The 23,852-nt window shown below is 39.0% G+C and overlaps 1 protein-coding gene across 2 annotated transcripts in view; it reads right to left on the bottom strand.

Moving 5' to 3' along the window:
- IL31RA (interleukin 31 receptor A) overlaps positions 1–21,237 on the bottom strand; it is a 35,985-nt gene extending 14,748 nt beyond the window's left edge. The window contains exons 1-10 of one of the 2 annotated variants that reach the window (XM_075021574.1): positions 21,222–21,237; positions 20,751–20,802; positions 11,042–11,121; positions 8,689–8,985; positions 7,193–7,313; positions 4,849–5,030; positions 3,278–3,429; positions 1,887–2,052; positions 1,211–1,293; positions 418–634 (exon numbers count right to left, since the gene is read on the bottom strand). In XM_075021574.1, coding sequence (XP_074877675.1) covers positions 418–634; positions 1,211–1,293; positions 1,887–2,052; positions 3,278–3,429; positions 4,849–5,030; positions 7,193–7,313; positions 8,689–8,985; positions 11,042–11,093 — 1,270 coding nt within the window. In that variant the 5' untranslated portion in view covers positions 11,094–11,121; positions 20,751–20,802; positions 21,222–21,237. The other variant, XM_075021573.1, reaches the window with a different exon arrangement.
- Positions 21,238–23,852: the final 2,615 nt, after the last annotated feature.

Genomic DNA, 23,852 nt, shown 5'->3' with positions numbered 1-23,852 from the left:
TAAAATGTTGTTGTTAAATGCACTGCAATAATGCCCTGTGGTAACCAATTTTATGACCTAGTAGAGGGATGAGACAGAATTGCATGGGACTATAAATTTATTTGGGAGGTCCAAGGTTAAAAAAACAAAACCAAAAAACTCAGAAAGTAATAAAATAGAAATTCCAATAAGACATCAGAAAGTGTTGATATCTTTAACAAATATATCACAAAACAAAAACCCCAACAATAATAGTCTATAACAAAACATGGTATGTGAAAGCAAAACAGACAACCAGATAATATTGTTCTAGTAAAAATAATGGACTACACAGCTTTGTAAATAATACAGTTCTATATGTATAGAACTTAAACAGATGTCAGGAAGATTATTTTTTTGCTAATGAGAAAAACATAACACAATATTGAGAAAACGTACTTTTTTCACCAGTGGATGGAATCCGCAAAATAGCTTCAGGAGAATTTCCAGCAGAGTTATAGGCAGTAATAGATACGTTATATGCCTCTTCATTTAAATGTAAATTGAACGTCTCATCGGTAGTGCTGTTTGTCATTTTAAGTGCAGGACGGTTTTCCGGAAAATACTGTATTTTGTAGCCTAGAATTCTCCCAGAAGGTGGAAAGCTGTTTAATGGCTATTAAAAAAAATATGCAGTAGTAAGTGTTTCACAGTGTTATTTGTATAATCAAAAGTATATACTGTATTAAAGAGTCCAAACCAAATTACCAAATGATTATACTGTATTTAGAAAAGCAAGGTACTTTCTTCAAGTCCCATCTTCAGGACAGTCAGCTGCAACAATTTTATTGAAGGAAAGGTTCAAAAGTCGAATACTGAGATTTGAAACAAAGAGTTTCTGGTCACTGTACTACAAGATTAAAGTAAATTTAAACACAGCTTTAGTAAGCTGTATTATTTGAGAGCAGTTGTAAGGACTTTCAATCAGATTTTCCAGTGTTCTGTACACAATTAAACCCTTCCCTTCTGCACAGATTACAAAACTCTGTTTATTTACCATTCAGTAAACAAAAGCCTTTTCAATTCTGCTTTAGTTTAGTGAGTTTTTTTTCTGATGACAGTAAAACCCACTGGCAGTTATATGTCCTTGTGGTGGAGCATTTCACGACAGCCCTACGACACTAAAATACTTCAATGCAACATCAGCTGCAGGATACCAATATGATTATCAGTTCACAAAAAGAGTATATACCTTCCACATGAGATATACAGATCTAATTCCAGCTGAGCATGAAGACTCAATTACCCTCCACAAATCCACTTTTTCGGAAGGAGCTGAAGACACAAAAATACCTTTAAATTTGTTGTTATATTAAAAAGATAGTATAATATCGTAAAAACAATCAAAAGGTTTCAAAAATACAGTCTGAGAGCAACTTATTAAAAAGAAGTTTTCCTTTGTGTAACACTGTGCCTTTCTTCCCTAATTAGTACAGCTTCTCTCTTTCCGTAAGTTTGTTTCTGCTTTCTTTTATTTGTTAAGTTCTAGAGGAGATTTTCTAGTCTTGCTTTAAAAACTGACAATTTAATTTCCATACTTATAATTTGTTTTATCAGACACACTTGCTACACCACATTTCTGCTACTATCCTGCTTAACAATGTTCAGTCTCTTAATTTTTCCTCTCTTTACTGCTATTCACCCATTTTCTTCCTTAGCGCTATGTTGTTTGTATCACCTTTCAGATCTCCTCCACTCCTTGCTCGTTTTCCCTCTTCTATATTTAAACAAAATACATGTGTTCTGTTTAAACAACAGAATTCTAAATTCAATAGACTGATAATATGCTGAAAATACAGGTTTACATTATTAAATCCTAATGCCCCAAAGTATAAACAATGAAAAAACTCACTAAATAGTTAGCCTACCTTTCTCTTCTGTGCTTGCTGTTTTCTCCCTACTCCACTCACTCCAGAATATTGACTCAACACTCCTACACTGAATGGCAACTGAATATTCTGTGGAGTCCCACAGACCTGTGAGATTACAGGATCCTGTTTTCTCTGCAGAATTCTGTAGGACAGTGACATTTTCCTGAAAGTAAATACATAAACAAAAATTATTTGCTACAAAATTGCATGCAGACATATTACTTTAGTTTTCAAAAAACCACAAAGGATTCAGTTTTCATGTTTCCCACCTCACTCCTCATTTTTCTCTGTAGCATCTTCATTCTTCCTGTAAAACTCTGGGGTTTGAAAAACTTGAGCCAAAACTATGTCTGTACTGACTGACCTGTGGCTTGAACTGTGTGCAGCTCACATGCAATTCTAGGGGAGTTGTGCTGGCACAGGAGATGCTGGATGACTGATGGGAAGCAACTGGGTATTGCTGAAGCCAGTATCACCGTAATGTCCTGGATACAGCTCCACCTCACAGCAGAAGCATCCCTGCGGAAGCAGTGGTCATCTGCAACTTGTGAGCCAGCTGGGTACTTGTTTCTTTTCTTGGCTTTGTTTTCTGAGTTACAGGGTCTTCCAGCTCTTAGCCATATAATAGTGTGGCGGTAGGCCACCCCCAAGATTATCAGCATATGATTAAAATGAAAAGACCAATGAAAACACAAAAAATTTTGGTACCAAAAGAAAAAAATTTAATGTATAAAATGGTAAGGTCAAAGCAGACATCTCAGTTTGATGAACTTAAATAGAAAAGCCAAGCAACCTGGCCCATTCTAAAATTTGGAAGAGGAAACACTATGACTGCAAACAGAATTGCTTCCATAATGAGGAGCATTGGAATAGGCCATCTGAAAGAAGCAAAAGACTAAATACTGTTTTTTTCTGTAACAGTTCCATTTAAGTGTCAGAAAGACAAACTCAGAAAAATAATTTCTCTTATTTTCCATTTTGTAAAATTTATACTTTAATTCACTTGAAAATTAATGTATCATTAGTCCATCTAAATCTGATTCAGCTGTTGTGGTTGGGAGTAAATGCTGTTTTCAACATCAGAATGCAAGAGGAAAATAAAATATTTTGACTGAATGTGTGTGTAATCCCTTAGCCTTTTACAGAAATATATTCAGAAGTATAGTATGTACCAAAACAGACGTTGACCAAAAGGAAGAGAACAATTAATCTTAGACAACAAAACAATGATCTTAAGATCATGCATACCTAATTATGCTCCACTAAAATAACAAGGTTTTAATCATTATTTCCAACTACTTGTTGCCTTTTTTCTATTTAGCCTTTTATAACATGAAGAAATTAGTCACAAAGAAGCTAACATTCAGAAGAAAATTTATGTAGCTTACCGAAGAGTTTGAATACAAGTTTCTGTATTGAACCTGGCAAATTAAACCTTGTGAAGGGATAATCTTCTCAGGCATTTTCCAGGTTACTGTAAGCAACTGCTTTATACCAGTGATTTTTTTAACTGAAAGTATTTCAGGAGGTTCAAATTTCTCTAGAATGGAGAAACAAAAACAGTAGCAGGGGAAAATGCTTTTGTAAAAGTTCAGAATTGCTCCGTCTATGTGTGTTACAAGAAGTTTAATTATTATCCCAACAATGTACATCCTCTCAGGTACTCATGGTGGTCTATTTTATAGACATAACTCTACAAATGGGAAGTTATCTGTAAGAGAGATTGTACACATAACTGATTTAATGCTGACAAACCTGCTCTCAAACAGATGTGCAGATTTCTTTCATCTGTATCAGCACTGAAGAATACTCCTCAGAGACAACAGCAGGGAAAAGAAACGAAGCGGAGCTGGGATGCCAAAGTCAAGTCCAAACTGCAGATGAGGGAAGAATTCAGTTGAAAAGGATTTGAGCGGGAAGGAAGTGTGAAGGAGGTGATGGGAAAAGAATGGATTAGCACTAAGAAAAGAGATGTTTGGTACAGAGGATGTGGAAAGTAATGAGCCATGGCAGGTCTGAACACAGGGAGTAAAGGAACATACGGCTGGAGAGCTCATGGAATGCTGCAGCAAATCAACAAACCTTTTAACTGAGTATTTTAACTACACCAAAACGAACACAGGAAATTGCAGCACAGCGCAGAGGGAGAAGAGATAGGCAAAATATTATTGTTGCTCCTGGGAATCACAGAACAGGTATTTTTTTAACATTCCTAACCAGAAAGTAGAATAGCAGAGTAAATGATGGGTAGACCTGGCTGGAGAAATGAGAATATTGCTATTCATTTACAGCTAGATATTGCACTGTCATCTAGTACCACTCAAAAATAGAAAATTACAGTCTGAGTATGACTTAGTTTCACAAAAGTTTTAGCATATGGCCTTTACTTGTTAGTAATTAAAAACTTAGTCATTTATAATGGATATGTTAGACATTACCTTAAAAAAATATTGTTGTAGTTAGACATTTCATAGTATAAATACAGCTCACTATAATTTTTCACCACCTCTTGGTAAGACCAAGAAATTGCTGAAAATTGCTGCTGCACCACCAACCAGTTTGAAGAATTTTACCTGGAAACACCATCAGTTAAAACATAACAAGCGAATTGGAAGCATCCAAATTTTGATAAAAAAAATTGGGAAGTATGAAACATATTATTAAAGCCTAAATGTAATGTCAGAGACATCATAATTTTAGCTAACAATTAAAATTGGATGGCATTTCAAAACTGAGACCAATTTAAAACCAAATGAAACCCAAATAATGGTTTCAAAAATATTATATTGAAAAATTATTTTTTTATTTTCTTCTATGTAAACCAACTTTGATTACAGAACTGGTTTCAGAATTCTCTAACCTGTATGCTACAGGGAAGTCAAAAGAATTGGGGAGGGTACAGTCAGCTCAACATACACTGCTTTATCTTTAACTCTTTTTTTTTCTTTTTTTTAATTACCTATTTTTTCCATAGGTATAGGAACACAGTCTGATGAGGCTTCACCCAAAACATTTTCAGCTTTCACCTGAAAACAAAAAGAACTACTAAATGGAGTATCTGGATAGACAAATGAGCATGACTCCGTTTTGCTTTGGCAGGAGCGCACTGTATTTGGAAGAGTCACCCCTCCTTCTGTCATCCTAAAAAATAAAAGAGAAAAATTAAAGGAGTTAGAAATTAGAGGATTTTCTTAGAATAACTCTAACTGATTATTACTATTTAATTATTATTTATGTGTTTTTGAGGTTGCAGGCCATTTTTACCAGTGAATATCTCCTTCAATGATATATTAGTGCAAATGAATACTCTTTCCTAATTGCTCCGCTCCTGCAAATGCGTAAAAGTAGCCTACACAGACTCAATTAGTTTTAATTGCAATTAGTATGACAACTTTCCAGGAGCAGTAAGGAAGAGTAAGAATGCCTTAATGGGGGATCCACATGCTATTATTTTAGATTAAAATCTCAAAGAGAAGTGGAATTATGTAACTCCACACAAGACCTCCTTTAAAAATATAGCTAAGATAGAGCTAATAACACATGCCACATGGAACTATGTAATAACAAGCTTTTATTCATCTCTTAAATACAGAAAAAAGAAAAGCCAAACTGTACCACTGCCAAGCTACTAAAAGGTAATAGAATTTGTCAGATTTTCTGGAAAGAAAACACTGGTAACATGCTGTCTTCATAGCATATACTTTCATTATAAGTAGTGCGGAATGCAAGCTAACAACATTTGTTTCATGTTACTGACCCACAGAGAAATTTTTCAACAAATAAAAACTCATATATGGGGCCTGTATTCCATATTATGCAGTAAGTAAGCACATCATTCATGTAACTCAGAAAATAGTTTGAGGCTGGTACTTCAAGAACCTTTTTTAAACTACTGTAAGCCTGCAATGCTCCAAAAGGAAGCAGTCCTACCGTCCCTAACACGCATAGCTGTTTGTTTCCATCCACAGCTCTCTGCCCCCTTGTACCAGTGCTTTTGTAGTCATATGGTAAACTCAGCTGGGGAGTTATCTGGATTAAAATTAACGGTTAGATTTTACTCAAAATAGTTCCGCAATCCAATTCACTGTGTGTTTAAAGAAGAATTTGTGCTGGTACAGGAAGAAACAATATTGAAACTTACTTTCAATGGCTGTTCTAGTTTATGGTTTCACAAACTCAGCTAAGTTATAAACTGTAGAAACACTAGAAGGAGTAACAAAGTTCCACCTAATGAAGATGGAAGCCTAAAATGTCAAGCCTAAAACAGAGATAAAACTAAAGATGTTTTCCTGCCCTACCATTTAAATAAAAAAGATACCATACGCTAGCATAACTAAAATACGAAAATGTCTCCTTTGGAGTCTGAATGCCTTCCAGTTCTCAAGAATAATTTTAGGCATTTTTGAAAACTCTTCATGAAATCATACTACCTAGAGTCTTGATTAGACAGAAAAAGAGCACTATAAGCAGCTTCATAATAATGAAGAACAGATTGACAAGCATATTTGGGACAAAATCTGTGCTATCACCTTCAAAATTGTATCCAAGATCTGCCTTGGAACAATGCTGATTTCACCATTTTCACAGTCACTTATGAAAAAGTAAGCTCCTAAACAATATTTGAAATTTAATGGAAACTGAAACTATCAAGTATTTATGCTTCTACAATGGGGTCACAAAAACACTAGAAAGCATGAGACTACATAATTTGTATTTGTAAATACAAAACCCCAGATGCGAGCAATCCAAAAAGGACAACTAACTCTAGATTCTTTCACTGAAACCTTATGACTCCAAAGGTCCCTAGGTTAAATGCTACTGGTGTCAAGCAGAGTAACAGGGGCTTTACTAGTTTTAAATGGAAACTGATTAAAGTAGAGGAGGAAGTAATCTTTTTTTTACCCATCCAAAATAACGATAATTAGTTACACAGAAAGTTTCCGGGTAACACTCCCACGAAGTGCCTCCATTCTCCATTTGTACCTAGGCTTATTCAGCTTTTCATCTAATTAGTAATGTTACTTCAAGGAAACAAGTGAATATCAATTCTGATGTAAACATTTGTCTACTGAATATTGGGTTGAGAATGCTAATTTCCTTTATGCAGCATACTAAAGAGGTATCAGATTTTAACTTTTTTCAAGAGTTATCAACCCCCAATTAATTGAATTTACTGAGGAAATGCCATGACTCTGAACTCCACAATGTTTCCAGGTTTTCTTTAAAGAGAAGTCAGGATATGAGGGGAAGGGAGCTGGTGGTCTCTCCCCAGCAACCCAGTTCCCAATACATCATATACTTACACTTTTCGGTAAAGAGTATAGTTTGTCGTAAGATGTGTTTCTCTTCCTGAAGTCCAGGTGCAGGTAAGTTTAGCATCAAAGTAATAAATGCAGGAAATATTTCTTGGTGTTTCTGGTGGAACTACAATGACAAAGATTAAAAAAAAAGCCCAGTAAAAATAAGTAAGTCTAATGTACAACTGATTTTGTTGGGTCAAAAAGCAGATTATAGCAACTTCACTAAGTGTCTTGCATAGCACTGCATTTTATAATTTCTTACTGCCCTCAAAAATCCTCACAAAGCCAAAATCAAAACCACTCTTTCTTCCCCTGGGAGACAGGGACAATTTCTCCAACTACTTCTCAGAAGTACTTAACTAAGTGGGCCTGAAGGTATTTTTGCAGTAACTCATTAACTATCTTATATCAAACCACTACACACATTTCCTGAACCTCTAACTACACCCTCTGCAACACGCCTATAGCTCAAGGCCGCTCCCAAGAGTAAGAGGAAAACAAAGAAACAGCACAAAAGTTCAGGAAAAGGCATGCTTTGAAAGATAAAACTCCCCTTACTTCCTTCCTTCCCAGAATGTCTAACCACATACCCTATGAAAACCCCTCATCTGAGGAGCCTGCACGACCTTAACATACAGAAGACAGCTTCCTGGGAAATGTATCTATATGACCTTGAAGAGATCGCTAATTCTGAACTCTATCTTATAAGGAAGACAGGGCAAAGGAAACCATCCTCTGCAATCTCTATAGTCTGAAGTCATCCATAAATATGTAACACCCTCGAAGACTTCTTTGTTAAAGCCAGACTTCTTCACTTGATAGAAGAAATTGGAGTTGAAAGGAAGAGAACTGCACCCAGTGAAATAAACTGGTTGAAAAAGCCCTCTCCCCAAAACAGTACTTTTCTGTCCCACCTAATACAACATTGGAAAGATCTTTGTTTTATTTACAAGCTTATGGCACACTAAACTTTGCAGACAGGCAATACCTTCTGCTGGTTTTTATTCCACAGATGTATTTTTCTGCATTTATTGCTTCTTTATTAGAATGGGACCCCCAGGCATACGTTAGTACAATCTGAACTTAAACTGTTCAATAAATTAGAGAATTTGTGTACATATTTATCCTGTAACCTTCTCCATATGAGACTGTAATTATAATTTCTTTGGAACAGAGGTTCTGCCTGGAGAAAGCTAAAGTTGGCTAGGCTACACAAAAGACATTAACCAAAGGAACAGACCCAGTACCCTCTGAACTCAACAGAAAACCTCCACTCACTTCATCTGGCCAAAAGTCAGGGTCAGAGAGGTTATGGACCAGTGTCAGTAAGGAAAGCCTGCAATTTCATGCTTTATTTTCAGAAAAAAAAGGAGCTAGAGGTGTCTTACAATGCCACAAGCTAAAAAAAAAAAAAAAAAAAAAAGTAGTTGTTTTAAAAGTAAAATTTTTACTTTGTTATTTAATAATGTTAAAATTAATTTTTCCGCATTTCTACTTACAGCCAGTTTTAACTTCAGTGTGAACCAGAAGTTGTTCCTTGCCCAAGTACTTAGTGAAACATTTCACATGAGCTTTGCTGTAAGTGAAATTATGGAAGGTTATACTAGATACAGTCTCATTCACAATGTCATAGTCTTCCCAAGGAACTAATTCATGATTCAATTTCCAGATGATGTGGCTTGCATTTCTGTGAGGTGTGTAACGTTTTCCAAGAACACAAAACAGTTTCAGGGTGGATCCTCTTTCAATTTCAGGAGATGAAGGAAAAATGTCAGCATCTCTGATAGAGTTTTCATCTAAAAACAAAATCAAAGATATCACATAACCTAATTCCTTTTAAAAATCAGTGGAAAAATGATAACTTATTTTCTTGTCTACAGATCATTTAGATTTTTTTCATATGGACTTGAAATACACTGCTGAGTTAAGTCACTCAAATCAGATATTGCTGTCTGGAAACTCAGTTTACATTAATTTAATTACTGTATTACCATAGGGATTATGTAAGAATGATGTTTCTATACTTTCCCAGAAAAAAATGGAGAAATTTCAATTCAAATATTTTTTAATAGCTGAAAATGAAGAGACGAGACTGTCTTTTAAATGTTTTTAAAAAAATATTCCTATATGTAAAAGATACACATACCATTTAGATGTTATCACTAATAACTATATCAGAAAACACATCAAACTGGTAAGTTTAAAATTTACAACTAAGCTGCAATATATTTCAGTATCTCAGTAGTACTTTCACCCCTCATAGAATTTATATTCCCAGATACAGTGCAGGAATTGTATACAAACTGCATGTAAAAGGGAAACACAGCAGCAGGCTGAATGAATGAATTCAGCAACAAAGTTATCAAACAGTGCAAGAATCACCCATTAGAGTCCTGCAAGGAGCTAGCTATTTATTTTTTTGCTGCTTATTTCTTGAAGACAAATTTCATAAATAAATCTGTTAAATAAAACAAAAATACCCCAAACTTTTACAGATAGAATTTCTTTGCTAGAATGTAGGTATGAAAGGGAATCAAATATTAAACTTTCTTCCTTGTTTTCTGGTAATTCTCTCCTTTTTGGGTGTATTAACTGTAAATTGCTTTCTATGTTCCTTTTTGTGACCTTTTTGTTTCAAAGTAATTTATGTTTCAAAGTCATACTAATGGCTACTTTACACTCTACTGCACAAATTTTACTGTATATCAGTTGCAAGCAATTACCTGCACTGTTTCATGTATTGTTCAAGCTTCTACAAACATATGCACCCCTCTTCCATGTAATCCCCAAACAATTTAAGACACAAATAACATTATATAATAAATTACTGTTGTGTGCTAAGTTGTCTGTGATAAATTGCACATGAACTTTCAATTATTGTCACAAAGTCATTATCTCTGTGCTTGTGATTTCCTATTCTAACCTATACTATTCAACTTAACCAGTTTAAAGTGGCACTGTTGTCACAAGCATTTTTAATCCTCAACCACTCATTCACTGCTATTATCCCCCTTTGTGTGCCAGAAGTGCCTGCGTAATGAACCAAAAGGAAACCAATACATGTGAAAAATAAAAGTTTGGCAAAAAATAACATCGTCTTCCATCCAGATCAGATTCCTCACCACTTCAGGACTAGCCACACAAACACGCACTCTAGTGGAAGAAGAGGGAGATGAGAGGTGGATGGAGTGCAGAACTACATGCTCTTCCAACTGCAGTGGTTACCTGTGCTAGCTTAAACAGACTGTGGAACTACCATATTAAAAAAAAGAAAGAAAAAAAAAAGAAAAAAAAAAAGAAAAAATCAATAGTCACACATTGTCAGGTGACTTTTAAAAATGGGAATGAGAACATTAGTAGGCATTGTATGAATCTCTGAATAGGTAATATTTGACTTAAAACAGTCCAAAACCAGTAGACATTAACTGCATTTTAAGTGTTCATGTTACAGAAACATCAGTTTGGTCCATCAGCAGATCTCCAAAGTTACCAGCCTTCACAATCCAACAAGAATTGAACTCTGATATGACTTCCAGATACAGATTCCCCTTCTATACGCTGTGCAACAGGGGAACAGTAAGTTTTAAAATACTTTTTTTTTTTTTTAATATTTTAAATACAAAAGAAAACAAATCCAGGCTATGATGACAATTAACATTCCACAAGAGGACATCAAGAGTGCCATAAATGTTTCTCTCTATACTGTACACTAGTTAGTCAATCACCTACTAACTTCTATTTTTAAAATACACTTTCTTCATTTTCAAAACTCTTTGAAATTTCATTTGGAGAAGGTCACCTTTTGGAAAACTTTCTTATGGCAAGACAGGTGCTAATAATCAAGAAACATACCTGCTATACAGCTGCAAAGCAGGACAAAGATCCAAATCAAACAGTTGAACATTTCTTTTTCACTATCTGGGCAGGAAATGCTGTCATAAAATAAAAAAAACAATAATATACTTCAAGTAAAGATGCCCCTGTAATACTTTGTAAGCGTTTGTATAAGAGTTAATAATGCTACTCAGCATTTCCCACTAGCATTCAAGTTAAGTATTGCTTTGTCCAAGTGTTACTTTCCTGCACGATGGGAGAAATTTGATGCAGTCTTCCTAAGATAAGTGTATACTTTTCCTGTAAAGAAGAGAGAGGTAAGTGCACCTGAAATCCTTCTGAGGGCAATCCAATCCACCTAAGCAATTTACTTTCCAAGGACCGTGTAAAGAATTGGTAAGAAAGATATCTACATCTACTTGAAATCCAGCCTGCCTAGCCCTATCTTCTGAGCAGACTCACCAAGCAGAGTGAATTCCTTTGAAAAGGAAGGCTGTTGCAGGAGAAGGAATGATCCCGCATCTCTTGTGCATCACCACCTAATAAAACAATTGTTCAGGAGGCCGGCAACAGTCCCAGGTCATCATCCACCCAAAAGAGGGTGAATCCACACTGTTTTTATCCCAGCTAAGTGTCCCAGACACCACACCTGAAGACAACTCTGCAAAGCGTCTGGCTCACGTTCTACCTGGTGTCCACCAGGACCCCCAGGGCCTTTCTGCCGAGCTGCCTTCCAGCTGACCAGCCCTCTGTCTGTACTGGTGTCTGGGGTTGCTCCTACCCAGGTGCAGGACGTTGCTCTTCTCCTTGTTGAGCCGCATGAGGTTCCTGGCAGCCCTTTTCTCCAGCTGGTTGAGGTCCCTCTGGATGGCAGCATGACCCTCTGGCGTATCAGCCACTCCTCCTAGTTTTGTGTCATCAGCAAACCTGCTGGGGGTACGCTCTGCCCCATCACCCAGACCGTTAATGAAGAGGATCAACGGGACTGGACCCAGTATTGATGCCTGGGGTACATCGCTAGTCACTGGCCTCCAACTAGACTTTGTGCCACTGACCATCACCCTCTGGGCCCACTTGTTCGGCCAGTTTTCAATCCACTTCACTGTCTGCTCATCCAGCCCACGCTTCATCAGCTTGTCGGTAACAACTCTGTCTGTAAAGTGGCCCAACTCCAACATCAAGGGCAGAGTATGTTGCAACCCAGACTACACCTTTGGCTAGTAAGTAGGAGATCTGCCTGTAGAAAACAGGGGTTTCAGACCTCCTTCAGCAGATGAAAGCCTAGGGCACAATATTCCTACTTACTGGACAAGTGGCTCTAGCTACTATGTTCATAAGCAAAAGGTGGGTATTACTATTGCTGCAGTCAGTTAGGGCCCCTGTTTTGCATTAGGTTTTCAGATTTATCTGAGGAGTTGCTGTAATTCCAGCTCTCCAAGCAAACCTGTATCTCAGGAGTGGTCCAGGTGGGAGGCAAGTGCTCTCTCCCTAGAACAGGTACACCAGCAGCTTGCAGACCAAAGGCGGCTTCTCCTCGTCCCACAAGTTCAGACAATGCTAGGAAGCAGGTGTGCACCAGGTCACTGTATGGGACAGAGATCTATAGGTGGGATATAGGCAGAAGGGGTTCTGCCCTATGTTATGGTCTCTTCCACAAAAACTTCTTGGTTTTGCTACAAAATAAAGTTTTACAGTAATCTAGAAGAGAAAACCACAGTAAAAAAAAATGCTTTTTGTGTTCAGTTTCTGCCAGAACTAATCTTAAGCATTATTTTCAGTCTGTCTCAGGAAGCATTTATAAACTTTGAGGCTATGGCAGTGCAAAACAGGATAAAAAAATGAAAAGGGCACATGGGGTAAGAAGAGAAATGAGAGAGGCGTTTGCCCAGTGACACACTCCTAAAATACAGCTGTAGCAAGATGTGTATCAACAAGAAACAAAGCAATTACAAAAAGAGAATCTATTACTACTTTCATTACCTAGTGTGTAAGTTCTTGTTCTCAAAGTAGTAAAGACAAATTACACTACTGATGGCAATAAAAACAAAGAACCTTAAGCAACTGTTCCATGTATTTGGCACCAGTAAGTACAGAACTAAAAATAGATGCAGATGTAGAAATATTTAGATAGTTATTTTTAAATTTTAGAATTAACATAGTCCATAGCAATGTTGATGAGATACTGGAAGTTCTACTCTGTTAAAGCTAAGAATGTATTTTGTAACCACTAAAGTGTGTGTCTATTCTTATTTTATTTTTTAAAGTTTAAGAAGGATACCAATGTAAAAAAATCAGTCCCAAAGTCATGGCTACAGGAAAACTACATTCCATTCAAAAATAAAGAAAAATCATAATGATGACTCTAAAAAAGGCTTTGCCAACTTCATAGGGCCACACACCAATGACTGCTATACAGCTGTGTTAAGCAATGGTAGTGGTAGTCAGTATTTCATCAGCTAGGAGACTAGTAGTTGCAGCAAACCAACACGCTTCAAAGATTATTATTAACATCAACAAAACCAAGCAAAATAACCAAGAGCACTACAAGATGATGTACCCAATCAAAACTACCTGAAAGAGGAGCGAGGAATGGTAAGCCAAAGACAAATCAAGTTACAGATGCTACAAGGGCATGAGTATTTTTTTATAAAAAGTAAAGAATTTTATTAGTCAAATAAAATGTTTTTACAACAGCTCTACAAATATGGCTTTAATCTTGGGGGATATACTCGTTCATGAGAACACCAAATCCTCCGCATGGCATGTGAAGATAAGCATACATATAACTGTTTACAGGAAAGAGCTTATGGCACTTGATATAAATAATAAGGATCTATTCTTCCTTTTCTGTAGACTAAACTGCTAGCAACATGTAATAAAAGCTCAATGTGTATTCTGTATTGTAAAGACTACTTGAAATAAAACCAATAGTTCAAAACACAGGCTTTCCACTTACCTGCATCAACCATTACGTAGTATGGCCGTGACTAATTAAAGAATTTCCCTTAGTGATTGAATTCTTCCTTAGATTCACTAAACAACTACACAGTAACAAAGAACAGTAAAAGCTGCCTTAAGATTAGATAACAGTATGTAAAGAGACAACTGCTTCCCAATCATATAGGCAGCAGCACCATGTTAAATATATACAACTATAAAAGAATTGAGCAAAAAGAGAGAAAAGCAATGTCACCACAGAGCAGCTGTCAATACTGAACTTAATTACACTGCTCTAAGTGAAAGGGGCTAATAGGTTTTCCTACTTTGTGGACTACTTAGAGAGAAAAAAAAAAAAAATCAGCTAATACCAAGACCAAAACGAAGATGATGGTTCTCCCCAGGCAGGACATGCAAAGTCCCTTCCAGCCTAAGAAAGAATCAATTTACAAAATGTTTCTAATGAAATTAACAGTACATTTCAATAGAAGATCTGGCACAAAAAAAGCAACCATGAGTTGACATATTCACTGACTTTATCTGGGAGCAGCTACCCTTCTTTTGGAAATTAAATTATTTTGTAGGTCTTTGCTGAGAATTTGTGAGAAAAATGAAAAGACAGTCTGAGTGGAACCATGGCCTTGGTTAAAGCATAAAACACTGGAAAGGGTGCAGAAACTCTAGCAGGGAGATGAAGAACAATCTACTAGATAAAGAAGAAAAAAGAAAAAAGGAAAAAACTATTAAATTTATCAAACACTTCCCACTGTCTTTGCTTACAACTTGGCAAAGCTCTAAAGGTTTCTGCTGATATTCTACATATGGTGGTTCACTGTTTTTGAGGGGACACGAGACAGAAGAGGCTGCATTTCAGCCAAAATAGTTCAGCTATTTCCAAGAATAAGGAAAACATTTTTTTTATAATATTCCTTTGACTAGGTCCAGCAATCCCACACTTTTTTAGGAAGGAATTGGAATTGAAAATCATTGGGAAATCATAAAAACATTTTTTAATTATGCTTGTGCCAAGAATACCACATACCACCACATATTCCACCACAGTGGAGCAGAGTGCTAAAAGATGAGGCATGGCAAATCTGGCCCCTATGACAAGTTACAAGCCTTTGAAAAATTCTAGTTCTACATGCTCACCAGAAAGCTTAAACAAAGATTGCATCCACACTCAGTGAGCGCTCCTCATCCTGTACCCATACCTACCTTTTCCCCCTCTCCTAGTGCTCTTCTAGTGCCCATCACACAGTAAGTCATGTCCGCTTGCTAAAATAGCAGAAAACTAAGCAAAAAATGTATTTGTGCTGCATTAACAAATGTAAGCAACTTGCTACATGATTTGACAGGCATCTGAGTTGGTGAAGTAGAGAACTGGGGGGAGAGACCTCCATGACACTTCTTCCCAGCTGTGAGCTGTTGATTTGGTTCAGTCCTGATGCTATGCTGTATCTCCTTCCACTTTCTCCAGTACCAATTAGCAGCCAGTTATTTGACATGCCAGCTGCTAGTTACTACATGTCAGAGACCAGGGTAGTGACTCAGCAGGTTAAAACCCTGCTCATGTCTTACGTGGTTGTCCCTATACTGATACGTGACTAAATAGCTCCTTGGCTGTTTAGTTAAGAGATCACATATGTCAAGGTGGTGAAAGAACATTCCTCGGTAAAAGTCACATCATAAATTCAGAAGTGCTTCACTTACAGGTACCTATAAAAGCCAAGTTCTGATGACTAAACAAAGAACATGAACAGAACTGTCTTCCTCAACTATTTAAAAAACTGATTCACCAAAGCCAGATTTCTTGCAGGAAGGGGCAATCTCAATGAAGGTCTCACTAAATACATAAAAAATTGTGTAACATAGTTGATGAAACAAGGCTTTCTCAATACCAAAACCTCTGGTTTTCCATTTTAATTTTGAAATTCAAGTTGCTTGGAAGAGCTATGGTTTAAAAGTTTAAAGGAGTCAGAGGAACAATTATGCAAAGTAACTTTTCCCCATACTCTACTTAGGACTACTTCTTAACCACCCTTCTCCTCCACTTTGGGACAGGAAAGCTTTTTCCATTCAGATCCAATTCAAAGATTATTTTTAACTACACAAACACATACTTCGCATGCAGTGCAGCTGTTACACCGTGAATAAAGAACATGGTACATCTATAAATGGAAAGGCAGTATGCCTTTAGCCTATATAAAACATGCCCAGTCATCTTCAAGAATTTCTAACATCTTTGCTGGAACCTGGCAGGGCATCCTTTCCTATTAAGTCTGACACTCTTCTAACAACTAGAAAGAAGCTGAATAGCCACTGCTGTCTTTTATTTAGTCTTTAGTAGCAATTGCTACAGCTCTGCCATGCCAGCTACCATACGGAGAGACATGCCTTGCCCTACACAAAATCAGCCAATGCTGAATGCCAGAAGCCTGAGGCTGCATGTGGCCCCACTGGGCCACCTGAGTGTGATGTTACACACGGATGCAATTGGAAAAGCCATAACCATCAGTTTTCAGAACTCCAAGATTCAAATCCATCAGCATTTACACAAATCCTAGAGGGAAAGAGAACACTTCAGGCAAACGATCCAAATACAAACTTCAGACTCCTTCCTAGATAACAGGGTGTAGAAGCATCAGCTTCCAGGATTGGTCAGGATTCCATCAAGGATGAGTACCAGTAGCATCAGAAGAAGAAAACAGAGATTTCTCTACATCGGTCAGAGAAAAGAATGACGTGTAAACATATTGGAGGAAGCAGTAAATGTAAGGGACAGCTAATGGCTTTTCCCAAATGCCTATAAATCATGCACTGACAAGCTCATCCATGGGAAAAATGCCAGACACTGCAGTGAAAGATCCTGAGCACACTGGTTCCATGACCCACAGTCCTTACCTCAGCTAAAAATAGTCAGCTGAACCTCAGACCAGGAAGAATAAGATCTTCAACATTTAAATAGAATTTGATTTAAACAGGACTTAGGTGCATTTTCTTTTGAAAAACAAACCTATTTAAATTTGAAATTATGACAGCTTACCTTACAACATAATGCTGCCATAACCTACTAAAATCACATAAATTAAATAAATTCAAACAATACATACTTGTTGAGAAAACAGAAACCACTAAGCTTATAGACACATCCAAAGGAGCAGCATGGAGCAGAGCCCCTTGAAATGCTGTGCCAACTTTTGACTGCAGAAACTTGTTCTAAAAATGCCATAGTGGGGAAAAAAAAACAAACAAACAAAAAAAAAACAAACAAAGGCTGTATTCACCAAGTTCAATGACTTGTTAATTTAAAAGCTGCAAATCAGATGGGAACTGAAAAAGCAGGAAAGCAGTTTTCCTCTTTCAGTCTCTAAATTAAAAAAATAGGCACCAAATGATAAGATACTGTTGTTCTAAAATCCTGAAGGACCCAGTCACCCGGAAAGGTCAGTTCAGGTAATAACTGCTGATAAGAGTTATGTTGTTTAGTATAGCCTAGAGTTACAGACTCAAAACATGCTTTGATAAACCCTGTAATTATAGAATAACATTTAACAGCATACTGAATATGTTTTAATATAAAACACTGTACATTGGAATTTAAATACAGTTTTTACCTAAATGCAGCTTAACACTAACACAGAAAAATAATTAATCTATATCTAGTAAATAGAATGTATTATTCTCTGAACAAGCATAAGAAATTAGCCTCTAAGTAATCTTAAGGTATAAAATGCTCAGTTAGATACAAAGGCTGCAAAACAAATATTTGTTTGCTAATTAATATTAATATTAATTATACCCCATCACAAAAACTTAATTTTTAGGGAAAAAGCTTAAAGCTACAAACACAAAACAAGATTTAATTTCTTCATTTTTACATATTGGTCCCTTTTTTCATTTTAACTACATGGTTATATCTGATCTTATAATGCTTATTAAAAGAAAGGCCAGGCCATCAATACCGGTAGAACTGAGTATTGGTGATACTACCAGAGAGAACTGCAGCTCTCATAGCAGCATTATCATTCCTTGTTCTTTTTTTCACTGAGAATGAAAAAACAGACAAGGTAGGGCTTAAACAGGCTTCGTGTACAGGTCTAGTCTTGGAGCTTTCTTCTTCGGCTCAGTGTTGGAGGGACTACAAAGTCTGTTTTGGATACAAGGGTCTACTTTGAGAGATGGTTTTGTGTCAGATGTTTTCAGTTAGGAAGACATTATTAGATAGGATGGTTGCCTTCCTGCCCCTTCCTTGAGCACAGTCACTCAAACAAAGGTGGAGAACAAGATGCCACTGCCATGATAAGGTGAGAAAAATGGATGGGCAGGGCAGGAAAATCCATGCATTGAGCTTTAAAGAAACACAGAACTCTCATCAAGAGAGGCTGGCCAGATCCAAATCTCTTACAGTTGCCAGATTTGGGTGGTTTAAACCTGAAGTTTGTACAGCATACACACCTGTCAGAAAATCAGAAGGAAGATTTTCTGTACTTCTTCAGAGCATTAGCTCACCTTGTCCAGCCTTGCCTCCTAAACTAAGACCAATTCAGAGTAAAACACACGTTCACTTGAATAACGTTAGCAAACTGTGTTTCACAGGAAAGCAAATAAAAACTTCCCTGGACTGTTCAGAGAATCAGCTACAGCCCCAAACCCAGTATGTAATTATAATCCCTGTCCTACTGCAGTGCTTCAAGTCTTACAAGAATGCAGAGAACAATGCAGGTAATCCTGTGCTCTCACAGACGCAAGAAGAAATGAGAACAAAATGAGTGCAAACCCTCAGTTTCTTACTTTAGCACTCAGAAAAGATGACCGTGACCCTGCAGGTTACCTGTATGCATAATATACCATTCTGAAAAAGACTTAATCATATATTCTAGAAAACATTAGAAACTCAGACTCATTACAAGCTCAGCTGACAGTGAGTTTTGCACTTATACAACTATTGCATCACTTATTCTTGTTTTTAGGAGTTATTTTGGACTATAGACAATACCTACACAGCTTTTCATCTTGTATCTTTTTCACAGTGATTAAGAAGCTTGCTTACACTCCACTATCAAATATCCTTCTCCATATTCATCGCAACCTTATATAAACATAGAGCATACATTAAGTCCTCTTTAAAAGGTTTGTTTTCCATTTCCTTTGGTTGTTACCTTTTTATATTCTCTTTTGAAGGTTCCCCAGTATTTCACACCCTTCCTGAAGTGCAGACACAATACCTGAATAGTGAGAGCTAGATTTACTGAAGTGAGCTACAGCCTCCATGGCATTAATGCAGTGAATGTATAACATGACAGGGAAGCCTCTGTACAGCTAACCTTCACCTACTCCTTACCACCTTTCACTGCTGGGTGCTGAATACCTCATGTACTTTGTTATAGGAACATAAGATCACTACCAGCCACTTACCTGCTATTCCTATTACTGTACATCTAAGCAGAATGTTAGCCCTTTCTTTCCCCCAACAGAAGACACAGTCATCTAAAATGGTCTTTATGTTACTACTTTTCAAGAGTTTTTTGTCCTGTTGAGCATCCTCTGTATTGCTTGATACCAAATGTATTTACCTTGGTGTTGACCTGCATAGACAACTGCTGTATCACCCTGTTAATTCAGATTATCTCATAAAGATTATATATCCTGTTTTTCTTTTGTTTACTACCCATACTGTAAACTTTACTAACAATACTTTTACATTGTTAAAATTTTATATAGTTAAAACTGCTAGCTGAAACATGGCACGGTGGCGTGAAACCAGGCTCCATGGAACCGACTAAAATCAGCTACATTTTGAGATCTCCCAGTACAGCGTTTTTTAATTGAAAGTGTTTCTTACAAGCACCAAATAATGCAAAACATTACCAGACTTACATGATTATTACAGAAAAGTCAAGATCTTTAACATTCAATACTGCAACCTCTATGATAGAAACCTAAAGCATTTTTCCCTTTTATCCCTTGAGACCTGTTTTGTTACTGATTAGCCTCTATCCGACAGAAAAATCTGAACTGACCATTCCTTCTTTTGCCCAATACGTGAAGTCTTCTTCAAGCACAAAAACATTCTCTTGCCCAGTGTCTTAATTCACAGATAAAGGCTAGTTGGACTTCAACTATTTTAGACAATCGTCTTCAAAAGGCAACACACAGTCCATTACAGATGAGAAGTTCAGTGCAGCTTCCCCAATTTAAGCATGAGTGCATGTAGGTGATACTCATGATGCACATGTGCACAAACACAATACAAAATTATTTTTTCCCAGGAGGCAGAAACTGTGCAAGCACAGAAGCAGCATGGGGCCAATATATTTAAATCTGAAAGGCCACTTTGAAAAAATTTGAGCAAATACAATTTAAGCAGCCAGCAGCTAGGAAAGCACTTTTACTGCCTTTGAGGACTCCATATACTGCAAACGTTTTGAGAACTAACTCTTGTCATTGCACAAAGAAAACCACAGCCAAGCATCTATATCATATTCTTCCCAAAAAGAGACAAAGGCAATCAGCTAAATAGGAAGTTTCAATTCTTACTGTCTCATGGACTTGAAAGAAAGAAACCGAAAGGAGTTGCTTGGCCCGGAGAGACATAGAAGCATGCACTGCCTGGAGCCTAGGAAGAACGTCTGGAAGGCTGGGAATGCAAGCACGCTTCACCGCCGGTGAAGATCCACCCCAGTAACGCCCGGGGAAGAATTACACACTTTCCCACGCTCCACGTTAACAAAAACGAGCTAAGAGGAAAAAAAAAAAACAAAAACAAAAACAAAAACTTTTCGCTTACCGGAGCTGCTGAACGGCCGTTTCGCCTACGAGTGACCTCTGCCTCGCCGCGACTGCGATGGGATGTAACGAAATAGGAAGTTACCGGCCTCAGCGCAAGCAACGCTTTTTCCTGTAATTCCGAGAGACCCACACCACCGCCCCGCCGCCCGGGGCTCGCGGGGAGCGCCGTCAGACTCCGCCCGGCTCCAGCTGCCTCCGCACCGGCGCTGAGCCCCGCCGCCCGCGGGAAAGGCTGCCCGGGGACGGCGATGCCGCCGCGGCGCCTGCCGAGGGCGGATGCCCGGCCTCCCCCGCCTACCGGGGGGGGGGGGAAGGGGCCGGGGGAGCGCGGCCGCACCCGCCCCGCTGAGCCACCGCCTCGGGGACCCGCGCGGGACCCAGGGGCGAAGCCTCCAACGCGCCGCCGAGCCGAGCCGAGCCGAGCCCAGCCGAGCCCAGCAGCGCCGAGCCGAGCCGCCGGCCCCCTTACCGCTCGCCTCCCGCCCTGCCCGGGGCCGCGGGGGGGCTGAGGCGCGGCCGCGGGGCCGCCTGCTTCCCTCCCTCCCCGCCCACCGCCGTCCCGCTCCGTCCGGGAGGAGCGGGGGGCGCGGCGGGTGCCGTCCCCCGCGAAGGGGCAGCCCGCACAAACGCCGCGCTACCTTCGAGGACCGCGGAGCAGCCGGGCGCGGAGCGATGGAGACAGCAGCGTTTTGACGGCGATGAGTCATTTCGGCGATGCCTTTAAAATTGCCGAAACATGCACAGAGAAGCGAGCGGATGGGGTTAACAGCCGCCACCGAGGAGCGCTCACACACACGCACCTCATGCATTACTGAGGGCATCGGCAGGGCGAGAGGAACAGCTGAAGTTGCCGCCCCTCTTAAAGCTAACAAATGTATTCCAGTTAATGGCTTGGCTACAGTTTTCTTCTACCAGCAACGTGAAGAGGAAGGAAAGAATTAAGAGAATTAGAAGGAGTACTGCAATTAAGAGAGATGCTGTGAAGTTAGTCAGTGGAAGTCCAAAGTCCCCAGTAATGTGCCTCTCAGTAAGTACTGACGGTCCTTTCTGAGCAGACATTCTCCAAGAACAGATACTGCATTTAATATCTAGATCAATACAGATGCCGTCCAGAGGTCTCGGTCCCAATTCAGGAAGAGATTCCTAACAGACAGTAAATGCGTTTATCCCACATGAGCATCACAGGCAAGACGAGCTGTAGATCTGGATACAGAGGTTTATTTTAAAACCAGTGACCCTTGAGCCGTCACCCTGATCAGTTACCTCGCCCACTCACTCAGGCCTACCAGGCCGTCCCATCGGGGAGACGGCCGCTGGTCTGGGAAGGTTGTGCTGGCTCCCTGCTCCACAGCTGCTGTTACCAGCCGAGGTCCCCGGGTGCCCCCAGTGCTTGTCTCCATGTATGTCTCCCACCTCTAGGATCTCTCCCCGCTTCCAAGATCTCCTTCCCCTCCCTAAGCCCCTGGCTTTCCCATGCGATAGGTCTACACTCAAAAGCATGAGGCACCATCTGTTCACTGGCTCATGCCTGTTCAGTGATGGGAAGATTCAGGAAATACCCATTTTGTTTAGTCTGGGTGTTGCAAGACATCACAAGCAGCCCACACAGCTGTAGCTAAGTTTGTACTCAAGAGCTGAACAGTTCAGCTTCAGACCCTCACCCTGCCACATGCGCCGCAATTACTTGTGGCAATTACCTGACAGATTCACAACTTAAGCTTTTTTTTTTTTTTTGGCCTGCTACAACTACCTAATCCCATGTCTCCCTGCTGATCCCAGTCTGTGAATGATCCAGCTGTCCAAGAGCAAAATCCCCCAAGCACAAGCCCTATGTCTCAGGCCAAGCTGTTGGTGGGCTGATGCCCAACTTCACTGACTCCTTCCTACTGCCGCGACTCGTCCAGCTATTGTTTTTGCATGCCTCTTTCCCTCACAGCAGCCATTTGAACACACAAGCTCAGCACCCACTCCAACTTGCAGGGCACTTATTAGCCTTCACCCTCTTTAGTGAATAATCAGATTGAGCCAGGTAGCCTGTTGATTCCCTTTTTATTTTTTGAATGATGTTGCTATCTCCCCATCACCCATGGCCCCAGTATAAGGCTGCACTGTGAACTGCTTTGATGTTTCTAAATTCCCTCTGCTATTAGAAGTATTGTAACAGATTAGCATGTATACCAATATTTTGAAAACTTCCATTTATTTTACTACTAGGTAACACATAAAGCAGAAATGTGATTCAACAGAAACAGACCCAAACTGTAACCTAAACTCTCCCTGACAAACCAGTTTGTTTGTTTGTTTTTTTCCCTTTACTGAACATGAAAGGGCAGGACTAGGCTATTTTTATTTTTTTTTAAACCATTTGGACCTGTGTTCTGGACTTGATCCAATAGTTGCCTGTGCTGACAGATTAATACCTTGACTTACTGAAAGATGGCTGCTCAATCTTTCAGAATGATGAAAAGTTGCACCAGTCCTAAGAAAACACTTAAGCAAGTGCTTAACTTCTAAAAACCTTGAGTCATACTTCTGACTGCCTCAGGACTACTTACATGCTTAAATTAAAGCTCCCATAGTCATCAATGTTTTGGTGTGGACTGGGCTGTAGCACTTAGAAGATTCCAGGATGCAGAGAGCACTTAATGAAAGTGGCAGTAACTGTTCCAGCTATCGCCACTTGTAATGGTTTAATAGCAAAGGGAAAAACATCTTACAAAAAGAAGTGATGCAATTTATCAAAAGTAATTTGCCACAGAAGACAGGAAACCTTTAGAGTATAACAGAAATCGTGCCAGAAATGTGTTTTCGTATCCACACCTGCAGACGCTTTTATTCCATTTGCACATGAATGCTCTGAAAGGATAAACTCTTCTGTCCTGAGGGTGGAAGGGAAAGTGAAGCTGCTATTCCTGAAACATAGGGGAAGAAAGTGTCTTCAAAAGGAAGACTCACTGCTGTCATTGCCCACTCCTCTCTACCAGTGTTCTTTTCGCTGGTGATTCAGGGATGGCTGCTCTAGGGACTATTTGATCCCAGATGCTACTCCTCCTTGAACGGAGGCATTTGTGCTGTCCTTGTTGGCAGGATAAGACCAGAC

This window comes from Buteo buteo, chromosome Z (genome assembly GCF_964188355.1).
Source record: "Buteo buteo chromosome Z, bButBut1.hap1.1, whole genome shotgun sequence".
NCBI lineage: Eukaryota > Metazoa > Chordata > Aves > Accipitriformes > Accipitridae > Buteo > Buteo buteo.
The sequence above is the reverse complement of the archived record's forward strand: the minus strand, read 5'-3'. Positions and strand labels throughout refer to the sequence as shown.